Source organism: Alosa alosa, chromosome 3 (genome assembly GCF_017589495.1).
Source record: "Alosa alosa isolate M-15738 ecotype Scorff River chromosome 3, AALO_Geno_1.1, whole genome shotgun sequence".
NCBI lineage: Eukaryota > Metazoa > Chordata > Actinopteri > Clupeiformes > Clupeidae > Alosa > Alosa alosa.
This window is the reverse complement of record NC_063191.1, coordinates 24,005,285-24,030,072: the sequence shown is the minus strand read 5'-3', so window position 1 is coordinate 24,030,072 and position 24,788 is coordinate 24,005,285. Positions and strand designations below refer to the sequence as shown.

Genomic DNA, 24,788 nt, shown 5'->3' with positions numbered 1-24,788 from the left:
GCGCCGGCCGGGTACAAGCCTTTCGTTGTGAGGAGAACAACAGGTGATGACATGTGAGAGAGGGAGAGCGAGAATGAGAGAGAGTGCACGAGAGAGAGAGAGAGACAGAGACAGAGACAGAGCGGGAATGACAAGACACCATGACTGAGCACAACATCTGTTTGGTCCTAAATAAATCTCAGGCTCCTCAGCGGAGCGATTAGTCTCTTCCGCCCCACATTGTACGCGGCGCCCTCAACTGTGACAGACCTGCCATGCTGGTGCTCCACTCTTGGCTCCTCTGGCAGACAGCGATGACTGAGCGCTGGCTATCTAGGCCAGCCCCTGTGGAATACATTCGCTCAGTGCGTCGGACCGCTGGCTGCTGTGGCCAGCTGCTCTGTAAATCCCGCTGTTGGCAGCCAGCCCCTCGCCTCGGCTCTGAAGACACCAGCAGACACGGCCTCCACTCCCCCATTCCCCTCCTCCACCTCCTCCTCCCCCCCCCCCCTCCCTCCGCCCGGGGCCGAAGAAAATAAGGCCTTCCACCCAAGCGTGTTATCAAATTAGATGTCTAAGAACAGAGCCTCAGCTGCTCAAGAAAATTAGTCTTTTTTTTTACCTTATCGCCATATGGCTTCTATCACTGACACGCCAGGCAGGGGAGTCTTGTGTGTTTGATGTCCCAGGGCGCTGCCAGGACCTCCTGTATGCTGGGCTGTGTGCATATGGGATGGGCTTTACCAGGACAAGAACTCGCACAGGGTTCACCCTGAATCACTTCAGGCTTGGTCCTGGAGCCAAGGCACCAGAAAGTGCTGTCAGAATGCTCTAAAATCCTTGCCTGCTATGGTTTTGAGGTTTTATATACTAGGAATGATTCTATCAGAATGCAGGTTAGGCAACCTTTGTTAAAGGAAACCGTATTTATGTAATCTGTAAGTCAGCAGTGGCCCTTCATGGTGTGGATGGCCCCTGTTTTGAGTAGCGCTGAATTCCACCACTGATGAGAGCCTTCCAGAAGATTCCGCCGGCGCTCCTTGGAGACTCGTTTCCCCTTGTGCTTCCTCTTGCCCGCTTCCTGGCTCCCTCTGGCCTGCACGCATGGCATCCCCGCTGCTCTGCTCTGCTCTGCTCTGCTCTGCTCTGCTCTCCTCTCCTCTCCTCCCGTCTCCGCACCTCACCTCACTTCACCTCACGTAGATTAGCATCTCGCTCGCAGGAAGCCTGAACTGTGGGGAGGAAGGCGAGAGCTCTCAAGGTTCACAAATAGAAACTGCTCATTGTGTTCAGGGGCTGCTTGGACCCAGAGCTTTGGCACTGCTCAGGGGCTTCACAGCGTGGATCTCTGGAAGGGGCCCCAGACTTCATTTAAACTTTAAAGGGACAGGAATATTGTGTGTGTCTGTGTGTCTGTGTCTGTGTGTGTCTGTGTGTCTGTGTGTGTGTGTGTCTGTGTGTGTGTGTGTGTGTGTGTGTGTGTGTGTGTGTGTGTGTGTCTGTGTGTGTGCTTCTGTGTGTGCCCACATTAGTGTTAAAAGAGCAAGTCTTTCCATTAGCCACTGACATCTGTTAAGTTAGTAATACTCAAGTGACTGTAACTGTTTGAACAAATGGAACTGTAAAGGCAGTTAAAATTATTTTTATTTGAAGATTGGATATTAATATTCTTCTGCTGCAACCAGGAATCCGAATGGAAATCATACAGTAGTATCTTAATCCTAGGAGAAAATCGATTGATGCCCCAGAAAATTCAGTGCAACAGATGTCATGGAATGGTTCATGATATCCCCTCTCGAGCAGAAAGGTCAAATGGTGTATTTATGTCCCAGTTGAGCTCAAGCCTTGTCTCAGTTCAGGCTCTCCTTTGGTCTCGTTTGTGTTTGGTTTCATTGGACTCAATTGGTTTTAGAGGCCTGGTGGAAAAGTAGAATAAATCTACGCTGGGTCTTTGTGGAAGATTTGAGTTAATTACAATAGCAGGGCTATTGGTCTGGCAAGGCAGAGAAGAGAAGTGATTTATTGAGGCTTTGAAATGCTTACCTCAGAGCTGAACAATTGCCTGAAATGTGCATTAACTTTAAGAATCCCAAATCCTCTGTGCCATTCTTTCTTAAGTGGGTCATTTTAGATAGTAATCTTTAAAAGCACGGACACCAATTTTTGTTGCCATAGGATGTGAGTCAGTTGGGGCTTTTCGAGCTTTGTTTTGCTGTCAGATTTGCTTCCCTTTCACACATGGACAGACCGCATCTAATGTTAACAAGAGAATACTTACTGTAAGGGATTGTAGGTGTTTAGAAATAGCGAGTTCAAGTCCCTGGAGAGTTTGCTGTATTTGGTGGAAGGTTGCCAGTTTGAGGGTGTGTTTGCAGGCTCTTGAGTGGAACAATGCGGAGGAGCATCCTGCCTTCGCCGGCTGCTTGGGAGGACCAGCGAGAGCATTTGTGGACTAGAATAATATTTGGAGTAGCGTGGGGAGAAATTATAAGCAGCTAAGCTCACATTGTCATGTGAAAATGTCAGTTTGTGAAATGATAACGTAAATGTCTAGGGAAAAGAGTTCCTTCAAATGGACATTTCTGTTCCACACTGAAGTGCCTTTCTGCTGCACCAAATCATTCTATTGCTATTTTTCAGATTTTTCTCTGAGACAGTCATTTCACCTTATTAAAACATCTTTGTCTTCATCCAACAGATATCAACTCTAAGACGCCAAATAAGGACTGTTTACCCTTCAGTGCCTGATAATGCAGAGAGGGAGGCTCAGAGTCTCTTCGTCCAAGAGGTAAGTCCATTCCAACCATTAAACCTTTGCTTTCCAAGGGCAACATGGGCCCCTGTGCTATTAATCCAAAATGGCCCAATGGGTTTTAACAAATGTTGGCATACAGTTTCCTTCATTATTACTTGTTGGTGCACCATATATCCCAAAAGGCATTTGAGCTACACCAGCAGTTTCTGCTGGATTTTCCCTCCCAACTCCTGACCTGGCACTGACGTGCATGGCAGTCCTCACCAGATAAGTGGACGGAGAAACATGTTGGACCGCACACTCTGCGCTCCGATGATTTCCTCTTTGTTTATGGAGTCCCAGATCCAGCCAAGCCACGTTCCCATTTCACCTAGCACATACTTTGTGACACAATGGTGTTTTATTGTCCTGGAGACATCAGTGGAGGAATAATGGCCCATGCATGGAAATTGTCCAGTTGACAAGAAAAGAATGTTTCCAAGGGTCAAAACGTGAACAGTTGATGAGTATATGAGTGGGATGACATTTCTATGAGTTGAAGCCAGTTCCTCCCACTCTGATTAAGCTTTGTTGTAGCATGCTCTAACATTGAGAATATGTGCTATGTTACATCCATGGAGTGCAGCTGAAGGCACCTTTAACCCTGTCACCTTAGTGAGGGAAATTGTAAGGAGAGCCAGGGCTTGCTGTAGGCTACGTGCACACGGTCAAGCACAATGTGACCTCAGCAGAACAGCTGCATACAGCGCCCCTCCCAGAGACTGGACAGCTCCCCTCCTCTCCTCCTGATCAGGTTGCCGCTCAGGAGCGCGAGGACTCCCCTGTCAGTCCGTTTCTCGTAAACCCCACACCCCTCTTCTTCGACACGAATACGATGATGATGTTGTTCATATCACTGGAATGTCTAACAGTGAGCAGATGTGCGTCCCTGAGTTTGGGGTGGGGGGGGGGGTTGGGGGTGGTGGGGTAGGCGACTGGGTTTCCTCTTGTTGATCGCCTGCACTGTGGGTTGCTGTGTGAGTGTGGGCTCGGTGAGTCTCCATCTCTGCCTGCCACGGAGCGGGAGCTCCTCTGTGAAAGCAGCTTTTGTCTGCTGAGGACTGACTGAGGCTCCCCTAAACCAAGCGCTCTGCCTCTGTCTTCTCATAAGTGCTGTTTGTAGTGCTGTAGAGACAGCCTCAGTGAACAGCTGTTTCTGAGGCTGGCTGTGTTATTGTTTTTAGATTTAGGACTCTGAGTTGTTTTTGGACACGCCCCAAGTAATTTTGTGGGTTGTGTGTGTCAAGCTTTCTTATTTTGCTCTCATGATTTATTAGTTTATAGTATTGAACACGATTAACTTTTTGTTAGTACTCTACATTGTTTCATAAAGCACTTATTTGTATGTACTGTAGCAGTTGGGATGGGTGGATACATTTAAGCTCTTGGTCCAAAGAAGATGTTCAATAAATGTTTTTTACTCAACAATCAGTCATCTCGATATAAATGGTCACCTTTTGAATCAATGAGGGTGCTGGGCAGCAAATCTCAGAGCCATTTTCTCTAAGACTCAAATCATGGAGAAAGATTTCTTTCCTCAAGCTTCTCCAAAGAAACATTCCCTTTGATCCAAAATTCTCTTCATGCAGAAGCTCTAATCTGATTGGCCAGGAAGAAGAGGATTCACAGAAAGACTGCTTATGTTAGAAAGCCTTATATCCCCTAAACAGAGACTCTTTAGAATGGCATTTCGGAAACAAAATGAAGTCTTTGCAGGCGTACATGTTTTCCTTCCTGAATTACCATATATTTCATGTGTGGCTGGTCACTAACGACAACCAATTCTGTGTCTTCACAGTGCATCAAGAGCTACAATTCCGACTGGCACGTTGTTAATTACAAGTATGAGGATTACTCAGGAGACTTCCGCCAGTTACCCAAGTAAGCCCTTTGTTCATGGCTGTGTTAGCATTGGCCCTCTGTGTACTAGTGTGTGACCAAGCCTGGTCCTTCAGCTGGGCATGTTAGAGCAGGCTATATTCAGAATAGGCAGAGAAGAAGCACTTCAATTTGTCACAAAAACCCACCCTGGGTGTTAATCCTTGCTGACTGTGTGTAATCATTGAAATATGCGAGCTCTTGGAAAGATGTTGCGTGACTTCATAACAGGGAAATGCAAGTTCGCTAGAGATTTGCAATAACAATAGAAAGAGGAGGAAAACCAAGTTACTTCACTAGGTCTGTCGACACTGCGTTAAAACAATCATTCGGGAAGTTCAAGTTTGAGGCAGAGTAAAGGTAAAAAAAAGTCCTCCCTTGAGTTTTCCTTGCGCTCATCAGCCATTCATCAAAAAGTCAGCAGAAAACTAAATCTAAAGATAGAGATGTGTGAGGGACACGAATGAGGATAGATAGATAGATAGATAGATAGATACTTTATTGATCCCCAAGGGGAAATTCAGATACAGATGTGTAGTAGCACTTGATTTCAAAAAAATGGAGACAGAATTGAGTTATTGGGTATTTGTGCTAGTTCAAATGATCCCCTTAATTATATTTTAGAAGATTCGGTCATTGTCATTGTGAGATTTTGTTAATTTTGTTGTTACAATCACATTTATTTGACCATCTCATCATTAAATCATTATGCTCTGTCCATACAGCAAGGTGTCCCGGCCAGACAAGCTGGCAGTCCATGTATTTGAAGTGGATGAAGATGTGGACAAAGATGAGGTGAGAGCGATGGATTTCCTTTTCCCATTTTCTGGACTTCTGGTAAAGTCATTCCATATGCTGAATTTCAGGTAATCAGCCCCAGTCCTGGGGGTCCTGGCTGTCCCACTGCACTTAGTGAAGAGGAAAAGATGATTGTGGAAGACACTGCGGCTGATGGCATAGAACAATACTTGGTCTCCCACTGGCTGGGCTGGCCTAATCCAGCTGCTTCCACCATTATGAATTGTGATAGGCGAGACTCTGTTGTTCCAGAGTCTTCACTGGGATGGAGGACCTGTGGAAGCTGTAGGAGCTGTCTTCTCCAGCTATGCTGAGACCTTTAAAAGACTCAGCTCCTGTGCTGTTACGCGTGCACTCCTACACTGTTCCACTTCACCAAAGTAGCCACAGTATGCCACAGTTTTCACTTGTCCTCCATATGTAAACATTTCACAACTCTACGTAAATAAAGCTCCATAAAAACACAATGTACATCAGGTTTACAAACGTCATGAATAATGAACCAGGTTCAGACACCAGTTCCAGACCAAAGTATTTTATGTGTAGACACATTGTCTCCCAAACCACTTTCCAAAAGCTCTACATATCTGAATCTGAGAAGATACATTTGCAATAATTGACTCTGACAAGGCATTGATCAAGCTTTCCTGTTCTAATTTAAGTTGTTTAAGCTCAGGCACAAGGTTAAAAGCATTGTTCTTTCACCGTATGACTCATTTTCAGCTGAAATGCAAACTGCTCCTCGCTCTGAGACAATGAGAACTGGCTCATCCTCAAAGTGTCTTGGGCTTCTCATTTTTAAAGCAGATCTATTCAAATCAGCAGACTAATTCCAAAGACTGCCTAGACTGTCTCATTTCATACTGAGCTTAATTATTTCATTTAGCTCTGGCTGATTACACTACTCCATATAAACGTTTAGTCATTCAGTAAAACTGTTGTTGGACTTGGAGACTGTTTGAGGGAGTGAATTAAGGCCTCGAGCAGGGTCACCTGCAGTAAACTTTGCGCTAGGGAGCATGGCTGCCTGGAATATTCCGTCTGTGCCTCCACTCTCCCTCTGCTTTAATAGGCTGTTGTTTTCCGAACCTCTCCACCAGTTTTCTGAGCCCTTGCAGATGCTCTATTTCCAGTCACTCCCTATGTCGTGGCTTAAGTCAGACTAGTGATTGCCTGGGGGGTCATGACCTCCACTAAGCATCTAGTGTATGAATGAAGCGGCATGCAGTAGCCCACTCACTTCCACCAGAAGTCAGAGCCTCCCTTTGGGGCAGGGGTGTCCACGAGGTTGCATGTTGACAAGTCCATTCAGAATCATCTCTCACTTTTCTCCCCCCACCCTTCCATAGAAGAATGTTCAGCTGTGGCCAAGAAAAGCCCGTCAAAAAGCTCCTTGCATGCACAGACGTAGCCTAGGCAGCTAGCGGTCCTGCAGGAGAAACAGTCAACCCTGAAATCCTCATTTAAAAACCTTCCGGCTAACGCTAGTTTTTTATCTGCCCTGAATGCAGTAGACTAAGCAGAGTGTTGCATCAGCTTGTTCCATCACCTTGAGTCCCTGATGCGCTGCAATCTTGTCTCTGGTCAGACAAAAAACGTTGTGGGTATTTTGTGGATTTTGGGGTTGCATAGCAACACATGGGAGAGCAGTGGAGCCCATTGAAAGCCAACACTTCAAGTTTTGGCTCGATCTCGTCCGATGAGTGGAAGCAGGACCCAAACGTTTCCAGACGTTTCTTCTGAAGTCTCTATGATATGCTGAAAACATCTCATCCTCTGCCAACGCTCTAAAACCTTTGTGACACCACACGAGGGGAAACCATAAAAATGGATCCCGTCACATAATGTCATCCTCGAAAGCCATTCATTATGCTTTGTGAAAACTGTTTCTGACAGTAACATAGTGCAGCGGCGTGTCAAGAGACGGACGTCCGAAACCTTTCTGACAAGAGTTCCAATCAGAGGAGAACTGATAACAAACAGCACTGCTGACACTGACACTCACCTCCTCCCATTTCACACTTATTCAAATCTGGGTTAGGATCTCTATGTAGCTGTGTCCTCCCACTAGTAGCCATGTCCAGCTTGTGCATCTATCATGGTTAGTCTGAGGTGTAGTAGCTGTCCTTTGCCACATCACGTTAGTCTTTGTGTAATGGATCTATTCATATAACTGCAGCAGAGGGAGCTTGTTATTGATGTTCTAGCCAAAGGGATCCTGGTCTGGTTGCGGTGTTCCTGCAAAGTTTATTTATCTAGACCTATGAAAGAAGAGGCCATGAAGGGGTTTGACAGAGGCCTGTGCCTGTTTCTGATCTGCTGTTTTATCTGCTGTTTTATCTGCTGTTTGTGCAGGACACGGCTTCCCTCGGCTCCCAGAAGGGGGGCATCACCAAGCAGGGCTGGCTCTACAAAGGCAACATGAACAGTGCCATCAGTGTCACCATGAGGGTAAGAGAGTATCCTTTAACTGTTAACAAGGGTAAGAGAGTATGCTTTAACTGTTTATAAGGGTAAGAGAGTATGCTTTAACAAGAGAGTATGCTTTAACTGTTAATAAGGGTAAGAGAGTATGCTTTAACTGTTAATAAGGGTAAGAGAGCATGCTTTAACAAGAGAGTATGCTTTAACTGTTAATAAGGGTAAGAGAGTATGCTTTAACTGTTAATAAGGGTAAGAGAGTATGCTTTAACTGTTAATAAGGGTAAGAGAGTATGCTTTAACGAGAGAGTATCCTTTAACTGTTAATAAGGGTAAGAGAGTATGCTTTAACTGTTAATAAGGGTAAGAGAGTATGCTTTAACTGTTAATAAGGAGATCTGTGTCACCATGAGGGTAAGAGAGTATGCTTTAACTGTTGATAAGGAGATCTGTGTGTGATTATTCTCGTTTAATGTCTGTCTGCAGTCTTTCAAGAGAAGATACTTCCACCTCACTCAGCTGGGCGATGGATCGTACAACCTGAGCTTCTACAAGGATGAAAAGATCTCCAAGGAGCCCAAGGGGACGATATTTCTGGACTCCTGCATGGGCGTGGTGCAGGTAAGCTGCCCATTTAAACACTCGAGACCCTGTGCATGATGTGAATCCAGAGTGGATCTGGAATGCAGCCTTGGCTCTCCTTCAGTCCAGCCCTGTAATGATGATCTGTGGACCATTACGGGGTCCCGGCCCATGTCAGGCTTTTTACGTTGCTGTAATGCGATCCGCGCTCTTCCGCTCGCCGCTCCTCCAAGGTCGCCTCCCTGAACTGCTGACGGCGAGTGGGGAGGAGAGGGCGGAGGCCCGCGCTCAGCGCATCAATCAATAACACTCGCTACCGCGCTCCCCAGGGGAAGATCCTTCTCAATATGGAGACGGAAAGATGGAAAGTGTACGGACCTGGCCCCCCCCCCTTTTACACACACACACACACACACACACACACACACACACACACATACACACACACACACACACACACACACACACACACACACACACACACACACACACATACACACACACACACACACACACACACACACACACACATGCATACACACACACACACACACATGCATACACACACACACACACACACACACATGCATACACACACACACACACATACACACACACACACACACACACACACACACATGCATACACACACACACACACACATGCATACACACACACACACACACACACACACACACACATGCATACACACACACACACACATGCACACACACACACACACACACACACACACACATGCATACACACACACACACACACACACATGCATACACACACACCTCTGATAAATGACAGAGGCCTATTTCTCCATAGCATGACATTTATGGGTAGCGGCTAGCGGAGTGGCTGACCTGACCCACCGGATGTGGGTTCCCCCCAGTGGGATCGCTGAGCGAGTCTCTCCCCGCCTGCCCAGGACGGCTGGGAGTCGGTGGGGTGGATGTGGTCCATCTGGTGGGTCACTCTGGGCCAGCTGTGGCATCCCAGGCGCACCCCTCCCTCCTTCTCGCTACACCCGGTCACCACCCCCACCCCCCTCTCCCCAACACGCAGCGCAGCACTGGGGCTACAGTAAAAATAATCTGCCGGCAGTCACCCCAGCCAGGCCATCTGGGAAAAATAACCAATTCCCTGCCCTCCAAGTGTACACATGCGAGGGCAAGAGGAAAAAAGAACAAATTGTCTGCCCATGATGACGGGTCGAATACAGCTGCTCTCCCTCCCACTGCCTCTGTGCCTGATTTATACGCCGTACATTACGCCGTACATATACTCGTAACATTGCAGTGAATGTATGTGTGTCCCAATCATAATCAGACCACTGAAAAGAAGTCTCTGCTTATACAGTAAGCTTTAAGAGTTCATCTGAAAACAATGAGGCCCAAATGTATCTAAGGGGAAAACACTTTTATAAGCCGAGTGACCAAAATGTGTTGTTGCAAAAGTGCTTAAATGGAATTGATCTCATTTGATCTATTTTGCAGTACCTTGCTACTTGATATCTAATTTTGTCAGAGCCTCGTGCGTTTTTTTCGTAGCGTTTGTCCCCATTCTATCCCATTGTGTTGTCTGTTTTCCATTCCACTGTAGTTAAACACTCGCTGAGCCTGAGAGCGCAACTCCAATTATAAACCACAATAGCTGGCTCTCAGGGGAGCCTGCAGTTGGTTTGGCTTTTGATTATAGGCATATGGAGTGACGCCACAGTCCGCTCTCCAGCTGTTGAAACACACCTCTTCCTATCACACTGAAGCTTCTTTTTTCAAGGGTGGATTCAACCACACCCACTAAACCATGCACACAACACACACACACACACACACACACACACAGCATGTATACATAATCAATCACTGTCCATACACACCATATGACATAACAACCCCGTGGCTAGGCACAGTCTTCTTCTAAGGAGACCTCTCCGTGTGCACACTGGTCTGCTCTCCTTTTTGTTTTTCAGCTGGGATTGTCCAGAGCTATTATATTCAGCACCATGCAAACTTCCAGGACTCATTCTTTCCATGATGAGAGAAACAGAGAGAGAGAGAGAGATAGAGCATCCAAAACGCTGATCTCCTGCTGTGCAACGTATATAATTGAGTTACCATGGCTTTGTGTGCTAAATAGCAGTCCCAGCATATTTCAGCCATTTGCACACTTCTGTCCTAATGGTCCTGGATGGGAGTCTCTGTGTGCTGGACCGCACACATGATGTGGTGCAGCTGATTAAGCCGTGCTTATCTGAGAACAGCCTCCGTTAGCCAATCAGGTCCATCAGAGGCCCAGGTCAACGGGAAATAGTTAATTTTTTGGGAGTGCACCAAGCTATTTTTGTGACTGCCGAGCCCTGATAACCCAATTAATGGCTTTTATCAGCAGAGTTTGCCAGAGCTCCCTCGTGGGGGATGTTGAGGCTGCAGGGTTACTGTGGCAAACATGCTCACAGTGTCGTCCCCACGCAGCGTGTACTGTGTTTATCTGACTCCCACTCAGGCCAAACTTGGCAAACCATTTGTTAAAAATGTCTAGGCCCTGTTGTGAGGAGTTGGTTTATACAGGCAGAGAATTGGCCTCCCTCACAGGGGGCCTATGTCCTACCATATGGGCTGCAGGGAGCCACTGGAGAGACATGGAGACCAGCGTCTGACCTCACTGGACCTTGGCCTCACTGAATGCTGGGATGCTGGTACAGCAGACAGAGTGGTCGGCTTGAGAGGTCCACCTGGGACAGCATGAGCCTCTCAGTGCTTTGAAAGTGGGTCATACCTGTAAATATTGCTGTCAAATAATACAAAATCACTGCTATTGTCAGTAATTGATTGTAATAAGTTGACCTGTGCTCCATGGACACTCTCCCACACTCCTCCACTACCTCAAGTGGACGTGGTCTCTTTACGGGGGCTTTGCTGGAGTCTTGGCAGTGCGGTGCTCCTTTGTCTGGCATATGGAAACAGTTTCCCTCGCCCCCCTGCACTGCCCTCTCTCTCTCTCTCTCTCTCTGACGAACAACAGTAAATATGTGTCTGTCTGTGCGAGCCCTCAAATCCTTTTAAACGCAACAAGAAGCCCATTTGATGCCTGAGTAAGTGCAGGAATTCAGAGCATCAGACGCCTCTATGATCCTGCGTGAGGTGCATACCTCGGACAAAGCTCCTTCAGTGTTTTCTTACCCCCCACCACACACACACACACACACACACACACACACACACACACACACACACACACACACACACACACACACACTGTGCTGTGCTGTGCCAATTATCAGCAAATCTGAGGTGGAAGCAGATGAAAAGTGCACTGTCTCCAGTCGTACGGAGGTGGGGAGGGATGTAGACAAGTTCTGTTTTCCCAGAGCCAACAGCCTGACTGGCATGAAAAGAATCATAAAGGAGTGCCGCCACTGCCTTCTGGTGACTTGGCGATTTCTCGCTGTTAACTTTGGATGATGGGTCGGAACATTCTGTTTAGGCTCGCTTTATTCACAGCTAGACATTTGTGTGTGATCGCTTACAAAAGCACCTCTGTAAATATGCAGATGAATTCAGCCGACACAGAAAGTCTCGAGGCAGACTGCTTGGTCTATGAAAGTCAAAACCTCCCCGTTTTTAGAGATCATTCTTCGCCTGCTGATTTTGAAATCTTTGTCTCCATCTTGTAGAACAACAAAGTCCGGCGCTTTGCATTCGAGCTTAAGATGCAGGATAAGAGCACGTACCTGCTGGCCGCAGACAGCGAGGTGGAGATGGATGACTGGATCGGAACGCTCAACAAGATCCTGCACTCCAGCTTTGAGCTCGCTATGCAGGAGAAGAGGAATGGAGACCTACATGATGGTGTGTGTGTGTGTGTGTGCGTGGGTGTGTGTAGGTATACAGTATGTGTGTGGGTGTGTGTGCGTGTGTGTAGGTGTGTGGGTGTGTGTGTGTGTGTGGGTGTGTGTAGGTATGTGTGGGTGTGTGTAGGTATGTGTGTGTGTGTGTGTGTAGGTATGTGTGTGTGTGTGTGTGTGTGTGTGTGTGTGTATTGTCATGGTGAATCATGTCTCATGAAAGTGTTGACTAAAGAAAGTTCATTTGATACAATACATTTCCATGACGTAGCTCTTGATGAAATCAGATTCTGTTGTTAAAACCCATCAGCTTTGAATTGAATCATTGTGGTCATGAGGTTGAGTAATAACAGACATCTGAATCACTGGCAAAAGACTAACTAAAGAACTTCTCACTTAGTTTACATAGCCACTCATATACACCAGATATGCCCTCCAAGGTGATTCACCTACTGACCACACATTGCTGGGGCCCAGTTAATAGGAGGATCTTTAGTCAGGATGTGGAGGACGAGTGCAATGTCTGAAGATTACGGTTATTATATTCCTAATGTGGCCGACACTGGACTTCTAATCTCTTGTGTACACAGAGAAGTGGACTGCAATTTGGCCTTTTGTGCTCAGCTAGACTGAGTGACCTCCTACACCCCCTGCATCCTTCCAGACAAGCCAGTGCGTACACGTCTAGTTTTGTCTCTGCACTCTGAACTGAGACGGGGAGCGGCCACTAGGCCCACCCTGCGCTCCCTCGTCCTGCGGAGCATGTGTTTGCTGGTGCACAGGACCACCCAGGCTCTGAGGGGGCTTCTTTTCCTTGGGCAGCGCTCCTATCTGAGGGAGCCCTCCTGTTCCCAGAACCAGCCCGAGTTGGGGGTCTGTGTGGAGAGCACATGCCTCTTCCCCACGCCGGCAACCACACTTGAACGGCCTTTCGCAATCACACATTGCAAAGAAACACTAGAGAGATCGCTAGAGGTACGCTAGAAGGATCCAGTTTCAGTCCAAACATTGCACTCCTCTCTCTCTATGTGATTAATGTCTCAGATAGTGGCCACTTGGAGTTATTGTTTGGTTTTGTAAAGAGGTGCTTCGTTAATGGCAGATTAATAAATGTGGTGTGGAGATGTTGGAGGGGGTGGGGTGGGGGGGCGGAGGGTTTGTCTGGAATTCATCACTGTGTTGGTTTGGGATCATTTCCACGTTGTGAAAGGATCCCTTCTTTTGCTCTTGCAGATGATGATCTGGGGAAAGCAGACAGTTCCTCTGGAAGTATGGATAGCTTTCAGGTAGGTCTCATTTATCTAAATGGACAGTTTAAGAAAGCAAACCCACGGTCATACCACAAAGCCATCCCACCACAGCAGCTGCCCAGCAGAACTGACCACAAGTCAAATGGATAGGAATTTGCATTCTCTCATGGACAGTCCTTGAATACCTCTACTAATAGTAGTGTCCGTGTTATTATACTGACACTGAGATGAATGTACTGTATATACAGATGAAATATGGGTTAAATCGTACAATGTGTTATTTGGTGTCACCTTGTCAAATAAAGTTTGAACCGGATGAACTGATGGTGAACCACGATGAGTGATTTTAACTGAAATTGAGATATTACATTATTTTCTTATGCTCAGAGTGCCAGAGACATTGAAGCAAAGATGAGGAATGAAACCAGGCTGAAGCTTTTCACACTGGACCCAGACATACAGGTACTGAGGCTCATTCCCACCCTGGACAGAACCTTCATGGCCTGGTCATAGTCAGTTTGCATGGACTTCACCACACTACTAAGCCTTCTGTCTCTCTTCATTCAGAAACTTGACTTCTCAGGAATCGAGCCAGACATCAAGCAGTTTGAGGAAAAGTTTGGCAAGCGCATCCTAGTGAATTGCCACGACTTGGCCTTCAACCTGCAAAGCTGTGTTGCTGAAAATGAGGACGGACCAACGACTAATGTGAGTGGACTTCCTTTTTTTTTTTTAAGTATATTTTTTTGGGCTTTATGCCTTTAATGATAAGACAGTGGAGAGTGACAGGAAGCGAATGGGAGAGAGAGCAGGGGTGGGATCCGGAAAGGACCACGGGGCGGGAATCGAACCCGGGTCGCCGGCATACAGTGCAGGTGCCCCAGCCAGTTGCGCCACAGCTGGGGCCAATGAGTGGACTTCCTTAATGTGCCCTGATATCTCTCTAATAAGCTGTAGCGTGACGGAGGGCCATCGGCGACTTCTCTCCAGGCTCACTAGCCTCTGACGTCACCACTGGTCGTCTCTGTGGAGACAGAGGGCTTGGTTGGCATAGTAACCTGTGCCAAGGCTATGTAATGTGTGGCGAGGCTGTCGAGTGCCGGTTTCCTGCTGTCAATCACAGCGGTGCAGCCATTAGAGTGACAGAACATTTCCCCTCAGCAGGATCTGGAGCACAGCCCTGCAGACCGTATAAATAAAGCACAGCCCAGCAGGGTGGCGGTCTCTCATGGCTACTGTCCTGGAAATATATTGTCCTGTTCTGACATGTGTAGATATAAATTATATATGTGTGGAGTTCTAAAAAGGAGAAATGACAACATCAGATTAGCCTGTTGATTGACTTCCCTGATTTGCTTGTGCACAAAATAAGACAAATGGGATTAGTGTCGCAGATTGGAGCCATTTGTATTTATTCTGTATTGAGAGCACGGTGTGACTTGAGAAAATGTTAACAACACATCGTGAACAGGCACAGCTCTCGCCCACTGAGATGTCGCACTTCAAAGCCCTGCGGTCAGGAGGTGCATTTCTGTAATTAATATGGAGGCTGGTGGCCGACGGCTGACCGCGCCCGAGAGGACAAAGCCTCCACCGTGGCTTGCTGAGTCATTGCTGTGATAGTGCAGTCTGTCCTCCCCTCCCCTCCACTGCTCATCACTACCTAAATAAAAACTGGCGTGCCAGTGTTATGACTGCTGTTTTTACTAGCTTACTAATGCAAACATGGGGGTTGTACTGATTCGTCTCTTTTGCCTTATTCATTTGTTTTGCAGGTGGAGCCCTTTTACGTCACACTGTCCCTCTTTGACATTCAGAACAGCAGGAAGATCTCCTCCGACTTCCATGTGGATCTGAATCACACGTCCGTCAGGCAGATGGTGCCCAATCCCAGTGCTCAGCTCATGAATGGAGGCGGGGACAGTCTGCCGGGCAGTCAAAAGCTGGCCAATGGGCTGCCAGAGGGTGCCATGCAGTACCCTAAAAAAGTAGGTCACTGGTTGGTGTCCACCGCCTGTTTGACCACATTGTAGTTCTGGATTGGCTAAAGAGCAGCTCTGTGTGTCTGTGCCGCAGGGAGTCTTCTCTGTGACCTGCCCTCACCCTGACATATTCCTGGTGGCCCGGATAGAGAAGGTCCTGCAGGGCGGAATCACACACTGTGCTGAGCCCTACATGAAGAGCTCAGACTCTGCAAAGGTGCGGAACACACACACACGCACACACGCACACACACACATACACGCACACACACACACACACACACACACACACACACACACACACACACAGACACACACACAGACACAGACACACACACACACACAAACATTTATACCACATAAGTGGTCCCTAAACAAACATGAAAAAACAATGCCATCAGCCTCCACGCTACAGTAAATATTAATTTCACTATAAATCATCTCTCTGTTCTAGTCAGCCATCAATTCTCGGAGTTCCATGCTTAGTGTTCCAGACGTACTGTCTCTGCTTTCACAAGTCTTCTCGCGCAGCACAAGAGCTCCACATGTGGTGATGAGATTTATGAAGGCAGCACTCTCTGTGTAAAATGCATCAAGGACCTTTCTGTCACAGTTTGTGTGGAAAGATTGGCAGCAGAGTGAGCTAACTGAATTTGATAGGTCCCTCTGTTGGTTGTGTGATGTGCTGTGGTGTGCATGTGTGTGCTCTCAGTGTCTGCCTGGGGTCATTGTGGTCTCTCTCTCTGTCTCTCTCTCTCTCTTGCTCTACTTCTGACTCTCTGTCTCTCTCTCTCTGTCTCTCTCTCTCTCTCTCTCTCTCTCTCTCTCTCTCTCTCTCTCTCTCTCTCTCTCTCTCTCTTTCACAGGCTGCACAGAAGGTGCTGAAAAATGCCAAATTGGCCTGCAGCAGGCTGGGCCAGTACAGGATGCCTTTCGCTTGGGCCGCAAGGTAAGACCACTGACCTGAAACATTCGGCACTAATGCAGACTTGACAGGCTACTGTTGCGAGTCTATCTGGATTTCTCCCTGAGCACTCCTGCCAACTGACTGTGGCTAAGGCACCAGCAATGTGTTCGTGTACTGCAGCAGAGATGCATGGTTCATTTCGGATCCTGGCAAGCCCAGTAAGCCCGTCCTTTGTGTTGTAGGGAGGGGGGAAGCGAAGGAATGGCAGTTTCGTTTTGTTGTTGTCCAAGTTTGCTTGCGGTCATGCAGCACCTCAAGGCAAGGCGAGAAATAATAAACAGAGGAGTTGAGCAGAGTTTGAGCTTGACACGGGCCTGGCGGAGACGTGTGTGTGTGTGTGTGTGTGTGTGTGTGTGTGTGTTTTGTGCATGCGTGCGTGCAACGCGTGTGTGCATGCACGCGTGGCTCAAGGCCTAGCGGAGATGGCCCTGCTGGCCTTGTGATGCCTGAGGTGATGCTGGGGCTGTCACAGGATGTTGTTTATCTTTCCATTGGGACACACATACCTGTGGCCGAGAGCACAGTGGTGCTTCTGCAGGAAGTGTGTGTGTGTGTGTGAGACGAGTAGAGAGAACCAGAGGGCTGCTATCTCTCAGGCAGCCCGAGTGGAAACATAAAAGCATGGAACAGCAGGAAGCCAGAGCTCAGGGAATGAGAAAGTTGGACTTCATTCCTTCCTTATTCTTCCTCTGTTTCTCTCTCTGTTTCACACATTTCTATTGTTCTCTCTCTATCCATCCCTCCGTCTCTCTTTTCTCAGGCCCTTGTTTAAAGATGCATCAGGGACACTGGACAAATCGGCCCGCTTCTCCGCAATCTACAGACAAGACAGCAACAAGCTATCTAACGAAGACATGTTCAAACTGCTAGCAGACTTCAGAAAGTGAGTACAGCAATGATCCCCTCCTCTGTGCTCTGTTAACAAGCGCCCCGTCCGGCCAGACGGACTTCATGTTCCGTCTGGACTGTTGGAATGTCCGAGGATCACCAGAGCCACAGGCGGGGGCTCGGCTTGTAAACGCTCCTCGCTGGGAAACCGTACCCTACCCTCGGTTCCCTGTTCAGGCAGATTATCAGGTGCCTCAGCTCAGCACCTCTCTAAATATTTTCCTACTCGTGTTCTGTTCTCAGGGCTGATTCTTGGGTTCACATTTGGTCCCAGGTAGAACATAACAAAGGCATTAACGACTGCTTGTTTTACTTTCGTCTCCCAGGCCAGAGAAGATGGCCAAGCTTCCCGTGATCTTAGGAAACTTAGACGTTACCATTGACAGCGTTCCCCCCGACCTGCCCAGTAAGTCCACTCCAACTTCAATAGCCCGAAGTCAAGAGTTTCTGTCCCCTTCCCTTTCTGTTCTGCCCAGCTCTTGCTAAGATGTCTCTAATGTCTTTCTTGTGGTGTCACTCCTGCTGCCCCTTGCGTTGCTCTGCAGATTGCGTTACCTCATCCTACATTCCGGTGAAGCAGTTTGACGTCAGTGAGAGGGACGTAATGTTTGAAGTGGAGGAGTTTGTGCCCTGCATAGCCAAGTGCTCCCAGCCTTTCACCATCTACAACAATCACCTCTATGTCTACCCCAGGCACCTCAAGTATGACAGCCAAAAGTCCTTCGCCAAGGTATGCTGGTCCCGATCAATACACATCTGCCTTGAGGTGAGAGGTCCTATTGTAGCACTCTACTCTGAGGCTTGATTAAACTGACAGACCTGTGCTTTGTGTCTCTATAGGCAAGGAACATAGCTGTGTGCATTGAGTTCAAGGATTCAGATGAGGAGGAGGCGGCTCCACTCAAGGTAACTCCTCTCTCTCTCTCTCTCCCTTAACCCATCCCTCTTTCATGTTGTTTCCTAAGATGGCACTCGTTATTGAAACCTCATTCGTTTTTCTCTCCCTATGACCGTTCCACAGTGCATCTACGGTCGACCAGGTGGTCCTCTGTTTACCAAAAATGCCTTTGCTGCAGTATTACACCACCAGCAGAACCCTGAGTTCTACGATGAGGTAGAACCTTGTAACCTTGACAATAGGTTTTGGTTTTTTTATTTACAACATGCATATTATTAGCAGCAATGCATATGCGTTGACCAGAAACACGTTCTTCTTTTCAGTTTAAACTTGAGCTGCCCACCCAGCTCAATGAGAAGCACCATCTCCTCTTCACCTTTTTCCACATCAGCTGTGACAGCAACAGCAAAGCGAGCACCAAGAAAAGGGATGTTGTGGAGAACTTCGGTAGGAATGCCACCTCCACCCTCCTATCTTCCTCCCTCTCTCTCTCTCTCTCTCTCTCTCTCTCTGAGGGATGTTGTGGATATCATAGTTAGGAATGCCACCTCCACCCTCCTCTCTGTCTCCCTCTTTCTTTGTCCAGCTCTTTAACTTCTTAACTCCTCTCCCCAAAACAGCCCTTCTAATTCAATCCTAATGGATTAAGGGGGCCTCTAAGCACCTTCCCCCATGTTAAGTGCTTAGCTATAAACTGTTGCTCTCTGTGATCATCCAACGGTGGCTATGAGCTGACAGGCCTTTTGTTTTTACCTTCTGCCCCCTCCGCCCCTTGACCCCTTGACCTCTCAGTGGGCTACGCCTGGCTCCCTTTGCTGAAGGACGGAAGGGTGATCATGAACGAGCAGCAGATCCCCGTGGCGGCCAACCTGCCTGCTGGCTACCTCAGCTGTCAGGAGGGCATCAGCAAGGTAAAGCCTCTCCCAAGGGCCTGCTGGAGGCCATGTGGGGTTGGGTGGGGTTGGAGGTCGGGGTGAACTGGGAAGACCCTGTGGCTCAGCCTTCACAGTGATTAAGTGGTGCTTTGTCCTTCAGTGAATCCCTGCTTAAAGTGGTCCCTGCCTCAAGGTAACATCAGGGGCAGCTTAGCGATACTAGCTAACCTCATTTTAAGAAGAGCCTGAGTATGTGTAATCGCTCTTAAATACAAATGGATAATGCACACACACATTATGTACACAGATTACATTGCCATGAGAGTGAATGAAAGGTCAGGAGGAAGGGCAATGTGGACATGCCAAGGGACTAAGAGAAATGTTTTGACAAAGTGGGGTCAATATTTCTCAAGTGTGTGCCAACTGTTTTGCAGCAGCACTCCAGCCCTGAGATGAAGTGGGTGGATGGGGGCAAGCCTCTGTTCAAAGTGTCCACGCACCTCGTCTCCACAGTCTACGCTCAGGTCAGTCGCATGTTTTAATTTAATGAAGTGGTCTAATATATTGAGCATGTTATAGAGTTGTTATTCTTTACTTCAGCCCTCCAGTGTTGATCAGTTTGACACACTCTCCCTCATCACTGCACTGTTTTAGAGGGCAATAATCATGATTCTTCTTAACACCTTGTCTCTCATCATCATCATCATCATCGCCATCGTCATCGTCATCGTCATAATCATGTGTTTGTTTTTCTCTCTCTTCCTCTCCCTTTCTCTCTCTCTCTGTGCACAGGACCAGCATTTGCACAACTTCTTCCATCACTTTCAGAGCATGGATTCAGCTGCTCAGGTGTCGGCAGGAGAGCTGGTGAAGTACCTGAAGGTGAGATGACAGACGAGACCAGAAGCCCGCATGCTACTGGCCTGCCACTCTAACAGAACGACAAACGACAGCGAGGCGTTTTTTCACGCATCCCATCCATCATGTTTCCCAATCAATGTCACTCAGTCAGTCGCCCCCCCCCCCACCCCCATACCTGTTTGCCAGGGGCTCATTAGCATGTCTGAGGCCGGCGCTGTCCAGCTTCCTGAGGATGTTTAGAGACAGGCTGGCTGTTTGCTCAGGCCTGTCCCGCTGGACAATGCAAACGCACCTCTTTTCATAACTCGTGCAGCGGGCCACATAGAGCTACGTGTTCTGATGCATCTCTGGGGCGCTAGAGTAAACACAGCGCCCGGCACAAACAATGGGCCCTGGTCAGTGCTCAAGGTCACGCCAGTGGAAGATTTTCACTGGCCACCAGCCAAATGACTGGACTGGCCTTGAGCTTTCTCCCCATACTGTGTGTGAGACTGATGATGCACCAGTGATCTCCTCTCTCACTCTGTCTCTCTTTCTCTCTGTCTCTTTCTCTCTCTGTCGGTCTCTCTCCTCCTCTGGGTCTGACCCTGCCTCCCTCATTCCTGGCTCAGGTGTGTCCTGCTATTCTTGCTCTGCGGTTGCTTCCTGTTGCGTAAATTTCGTTTGGACCTCTCTGTTGTGCCATGGGTGTTGGTGACCACACCAATCTCTTCATCACAGCGGCTAATCTCTGCTGTGTGGACCAGCGCAGGAATGTTTTCCATCAACAACATTTTGTGAACACTGATAGAGTGTAAAACAGCATAATAAAGTACCCTACACGCATGCCAAAGCAATCACTCCTCAGTCACTGCAGCAGCTCGCTGTAAATCAGAGGAGCTCCAGGCTGCGGTGAGGCCTCTGCACTGGCCACTCCACTCACCCCTCTCCCTCTCCGTCTCCCTCAGAGTCTCCACGCCATGGAGAGTCACGTGATGATCAACTTCCTGCCCACCATCCTGAACCAGCTCTTCCGAGTGCTGACCAGCGCCACCCACGAGGAAGTGGCGGTGAATGTGACCAGGCAAGCCAGCACCTCCCGAGTTTCCACAATAACACTCCGGGAGCCCAGTGCCACACGCAGTTTTTTTCCAATGAGGAAAATCTTATGAGTTGGCCGTGGTGTTGCAGAGAGGTTATCCAGGAGCCCCAGTCAACTCTCATTTCTTTTTACGTTTCAGGGTTATGATTCATGTCGTTGCCCAGTGCCACGAGGAGGGTCTGGAGCATTACTTACGCTCATATGTAAAAGTAAGAGCATTACTTCATCTTGATGGATATCTCTTGTGTCAACCTCGAAGGCGTGAGCTGACATGGTCTCCTTGTGTTGCAGTACGTATTCAAGAATGAGCCGTACGCAGCCAACAGCACCAGGACAGTCCATGAGGAGCTGGCCAAAGCCATGACTGCAATCCTGAAGCCCTCCACTGACTTCCTGACCAGCAACAAGCTGCTGAAGGTAAGCGGTGCATCTCAATGTCGTGCATAACAAAGAGACATGATGGCCTGTCACATGATTTAATGATTTAATTGTTGTCTTCCTTTTGCAGTACTCTTGGTATTTCCTTGAAGCCTTAGTGAAGTCCATGGCCCAGTACTTAATTGAGAGTGGTCGGGTTAAGGTAAGCTAATGCTTTAGTATAATCTTGAGTGGCCCCTATTTTGTTCAGTCCCCTGTCCGTGCTAGTTTCCTCTGATGGATTAGCCCCTGTATTTATGTGCTCAATTACACTCAGGCCTTTGAATCAGCCTCTGTTTTGCCTCAGAATTAGAGAGCAATCCCACAGTGATAACTATCGAGATCTCCCATTTCTGAAACACTGAAACCCTCCATTTAGTCCTCTATGACATGCTCATGTGTAATCAAGAGCCCATGGCAGGAGCCTACTGCATGTCTGTCTCCCAGCCTCCCAGAGCCACATGCTAACATGCCCGCTAAACTCTCCAGCGGCCCATGACGAGTAGTGATATGGTATGAATGGCAGTAGTATAGCTCCTTTAACTGTCCATATTGCTTCCTTTTTCCTTCAGACACACATACATCTTGAATTTCCCCTAGGGATCAATAAAGTGTCTATCTATCTATCTATCTATCTATCTATCTATCTATCTATCTATCTATCTATCTATCTATCGATCGATCGTAGGCCTACCTTCTTCCCTTCACACACACATAGGCCTACACTTTTCCCTTCATCCATCTCTCTTTCTGTCCATCTCATTCTGTTTCTCTTCCTCTCATCAGCTTTCCAGAAACCAGCGCTTCTCTGCCTCCTTCCACCACACGGTGGAGACCCTGGTCAACATGATGATGCCCCACATCACGCAGAAGTACAAGGACAACCTGGACGCGGCGCGCAACGCCAACCACAGCCTGGCCGTCTTCATTAAGGTGAGAGTGAAAGCTGAGAAGTGACACCTCCGGTGCCTCGGAGGACAGGGACGCTTCTCACCTGCACTGACTAAAAGATGAGCAGACGCCTGGCCTCTTAAGCTCACAGCCCTTACTTGTCTTGCCTCGCTCTCACTTGATAAGAAGGAGACGAATTTAATCTCTTAATGAACACAACAAAGGAGTGTTTGATTTCACTGCCGTCCAATGGAAGTCTGAAGCAGTCCCACACTGCCCAAGGCCTTTATCTGATTTAGAGCCGAGATACTGCTGTCCTCCACGGTCAGTTCTGCAATTTCCTGCCAGCATCTGGCAACGACCTTGGTGCTGAACTCTCTGACCGTGATGTTTCTACTGATTAGTTCAGCACTTAAGTTTCCCTGTCAGCACAGACAGTGCAGTGGACACTATCGTGATTGTAATCACGATGAAATTTGTATGAACAAACATGAATGAAGCGTTGTTATTTAGAAACATTTACTAAAAAGAGGTGTAATTCTCTCCTCTCCTCATAGCGCTGTTTCACGTTCATGGACAGAGGCTTCATGTTCAAGCAGATCAACAACTACATCAACTGCTTCATGCCAGGAGATCCCAAGGTAGTTCTTACATTGCAGCAGAAGTCCAAAGTATTGCTGCTCTAATATCCTTTTACTGAAAAATTATCTTGTCTTGCTTTTCAGACTTTGTATGAGTTTAGGTTTGAGTTCCTTCGAGTGGCTTGCAACCATGAACACTATATTCCCTTGAATTTGCCTATGCCTTTTGGAAAAGGAAGAATCCAGAGATTTCAAGGTGAGAACACTTTCTTCCACTTCTCCCACTTTCTGCAATGAACATCAGACTTACAACTGAGAAATTACAGTGCATTTGTATTTTTTCACTAATGGTCTGTGAAGAATTTTGAACAGGACACACCACCATTATTTAAATTTCCTCCTCACATGTTCTCTGATAAACATTTGTCTTGGCTGCCCTAACACTAAATGTAGCCAACTACTTTAGCTACTGTACTTGAAACCAAGACCATTAGCTTCAGCAGAAACAGAACCTTAATACCATGTGTGTTTTGTGCTCTTGAAAAGCTGCTCTGTTTCATCCATCCCTCTTCTTAGCGTAGCGTGTCCCTGTGTGTGTGTCCATTTGGGTTTATCTTTTCTTTTTTTTGCCAATTAGCATTACTTTCCTCCAACATGGAGTCACATGATACTCCTGTAGGTAGGTGAAAGGTGTGCTGCTTGCCTGTCCTTTCTCGCCCTCAATCTGTGTCTCCATGGCACCTAAATTAGAACCAAAATGTCAGCCCATCCAGTCCAATCACACATTAATGCCATGGGATAAACATACAGGGTGCCATTGTTTTCAACCAGTTATTTATTTTTATAAAGCACAAGTATTGGCTCACACCATCTCTGTATTACAATATGGTGCATAATCTGCAAGTGTGTGTGTGTGTGTGTGTGTGTGTGTGTGTGTGTGTGTGTGTGTGTGTGTGTGTACCTAACATATACACTGGTAATTTGCCACCTTAAATCAGGCTTAATTTTCTTCTTAGAGTATGAATGTTGGTCTCTTAATTAAAAGAGCATGCCGATGATTTTAAGCAACTATATGAACAACCTGCCCACCCACATGCTCTGTAAAATCAACAGGCCAAGAATCACAACTACCTGAAACTGGCCCTGTATCCTGTGCTCAATCACCATTTTACATTTGTGCCATGTCAGATTTGATGTCCATATGTGTAGCTGTGTAAACCACTGTCCAACACTCCCCTGCCGCCTCATTGCCCAGCTTCTGTCGTCCGGCTGCACCATTTGATTGGCTGCACTTGTATAATTTCTCTCTAAACACTTTTTAAGCCCCGCTGAGATTGTAACTCGTGAACTCACACCAAGTTCTGTAGTCCCCAACTGATTTTCAACTAAAATCCGTCCTCAGACATCCCATCTAATCAATGAACAATAACAATGTGGAATGCTGTTTTCATAAATCTGTTGATTTATTTGGCCTTCCCCATGGAGGATGACTGAATGTGAAACCTAAGAGTGGAAAACTGAATCAGCAGTGAAGTGTTGGTTGACAGGAGAGTTTGTGTGTAGTCTAGAATTTGTTGGTTTTCCAATGCTGTGTTTCTGCTCTGTACAGTATATGCTTGTCTGCTGATGTATGCAATTTGTACGTTATTGTGAAACTGAATGAAAATGTTTGCTATTTTCTTGAAAATATAGTCATGCCTTGATTCTACATGATCAGTCAGGTTGTTTTTAAATCGGTTCCTTGGCGTAAGGCTACTTAGCTCTACAATGAAGTCATACAGAGTAACAT

The 24,788-nt window shown here is 47.3% G+C and overlaps 1 protein-coding gene across 18 annotated transcripts in view; it reads left to right on the top strand.

Annotated features, from left to right (window-relative positions):
• zmp:0000001200 (dedicator of cytokinesis protein 9) overlaps positions 1-24,788 on the top strand; it is a 77,818-nt gene that overhangs the window by 38,527 nt on the left and 14,503 nt on the right. For 7 of the 18 annotated variants that reach the window (XM_048238650.1, XM_048238653.1, XM_048238647.1 and 4 more), the window contains exons 3-31: positions 2,678-2,767; positions 4,572-4,654; positions 5,377-5,446; positions 7,805-7,900; positions 8,357-8,491; positions 12,138-12,312; positions 13,542-13,594; positions 13,946-14,020; positions 14,126-14,266; positions 15,334-15,546; positions 15,635-15,757; positions 16,407-16,489; positions 17,268-17,390; positions 17,722-17,801; positions 17,941-18,125; positions 18,236-18,301; positions 18,417-18,509; positions 18,617-18,740; positions 19,086-19,204; positions 19,603-19,692; positions 19,961-20,050; positions 20,977-21,092; positions 21,250-21,319; positions 21,402-21,527; positions 21,619-21,690; positions 22,314-22,460; positions 22,976-23,059; positions 23,144-23,255; positions 23,637-23,678. In XM_048238650.1, coding sequence (XP_048094607.1) covers positions 2,678-2,767; positions 4,572-4,654; positions 5,377-5,446; positions 7,805-7,900; positions 8,357-8,491; positions 12,138-12,312; positions 13,542-13,594; positions 13,946-14,020; positions 14,126-14,266; positions 15,334-15,546; positions 15,635-15,757; positions 16,407-16,489; positions 17,268-17,390; positions 17,722-17,801; positions 17,941-18,125; positions 18,236-18,301; positions 18,417-18,509; positions 18,617-18,740; positions 19,086-19,204; positions 19,603-19,692; positions 19,961-20,050; positions 20,977-21,092; positions 21,250-21,319; positions 21,402-21,527; positions 21,619-21,690; positions 22,314-22,460; positions 22,976-23,059; positions 23,144-23,255; positions 23,637-23,678 — 3,076 coding nt within the window. The remainder of the gene's footprint in view (positions 1-2,677; positions 2,768-4,571; positions 4,655-5,376; positions 5,447-7,804; positions 7,901-8,356; positions 8,492-12,137; positions 12,313-13,541; positions 13,595-13,945; positions 14,021-14,125; positions 14,267-15,333; positions 15,547-15,634; positions 15,758-16,406; positions 16,490-17,267; positions 17,391-17,721; positions 17,802-17,940; positions 18,126-18,235; positions 18,302-18,416; positions 18,510-18,616; positions 18,741-19,085; positions 19,205-19,602; positions 19,693-19,960; positions 20,051-20,976; positions 21,093-21,249; positions 21,320-21,401; positions 21,528-21,618; positions 21,691-22,313; positions 22,461-22,975; positions 23,060-23,143; positions 23,256-23,636; positions 23,679-24,788) is intronic. The other 11 variants (XM_048238663.1, XM_048238661.1, XM_048238655.1 and 8 more) reach the window with 3 other exon arrangements.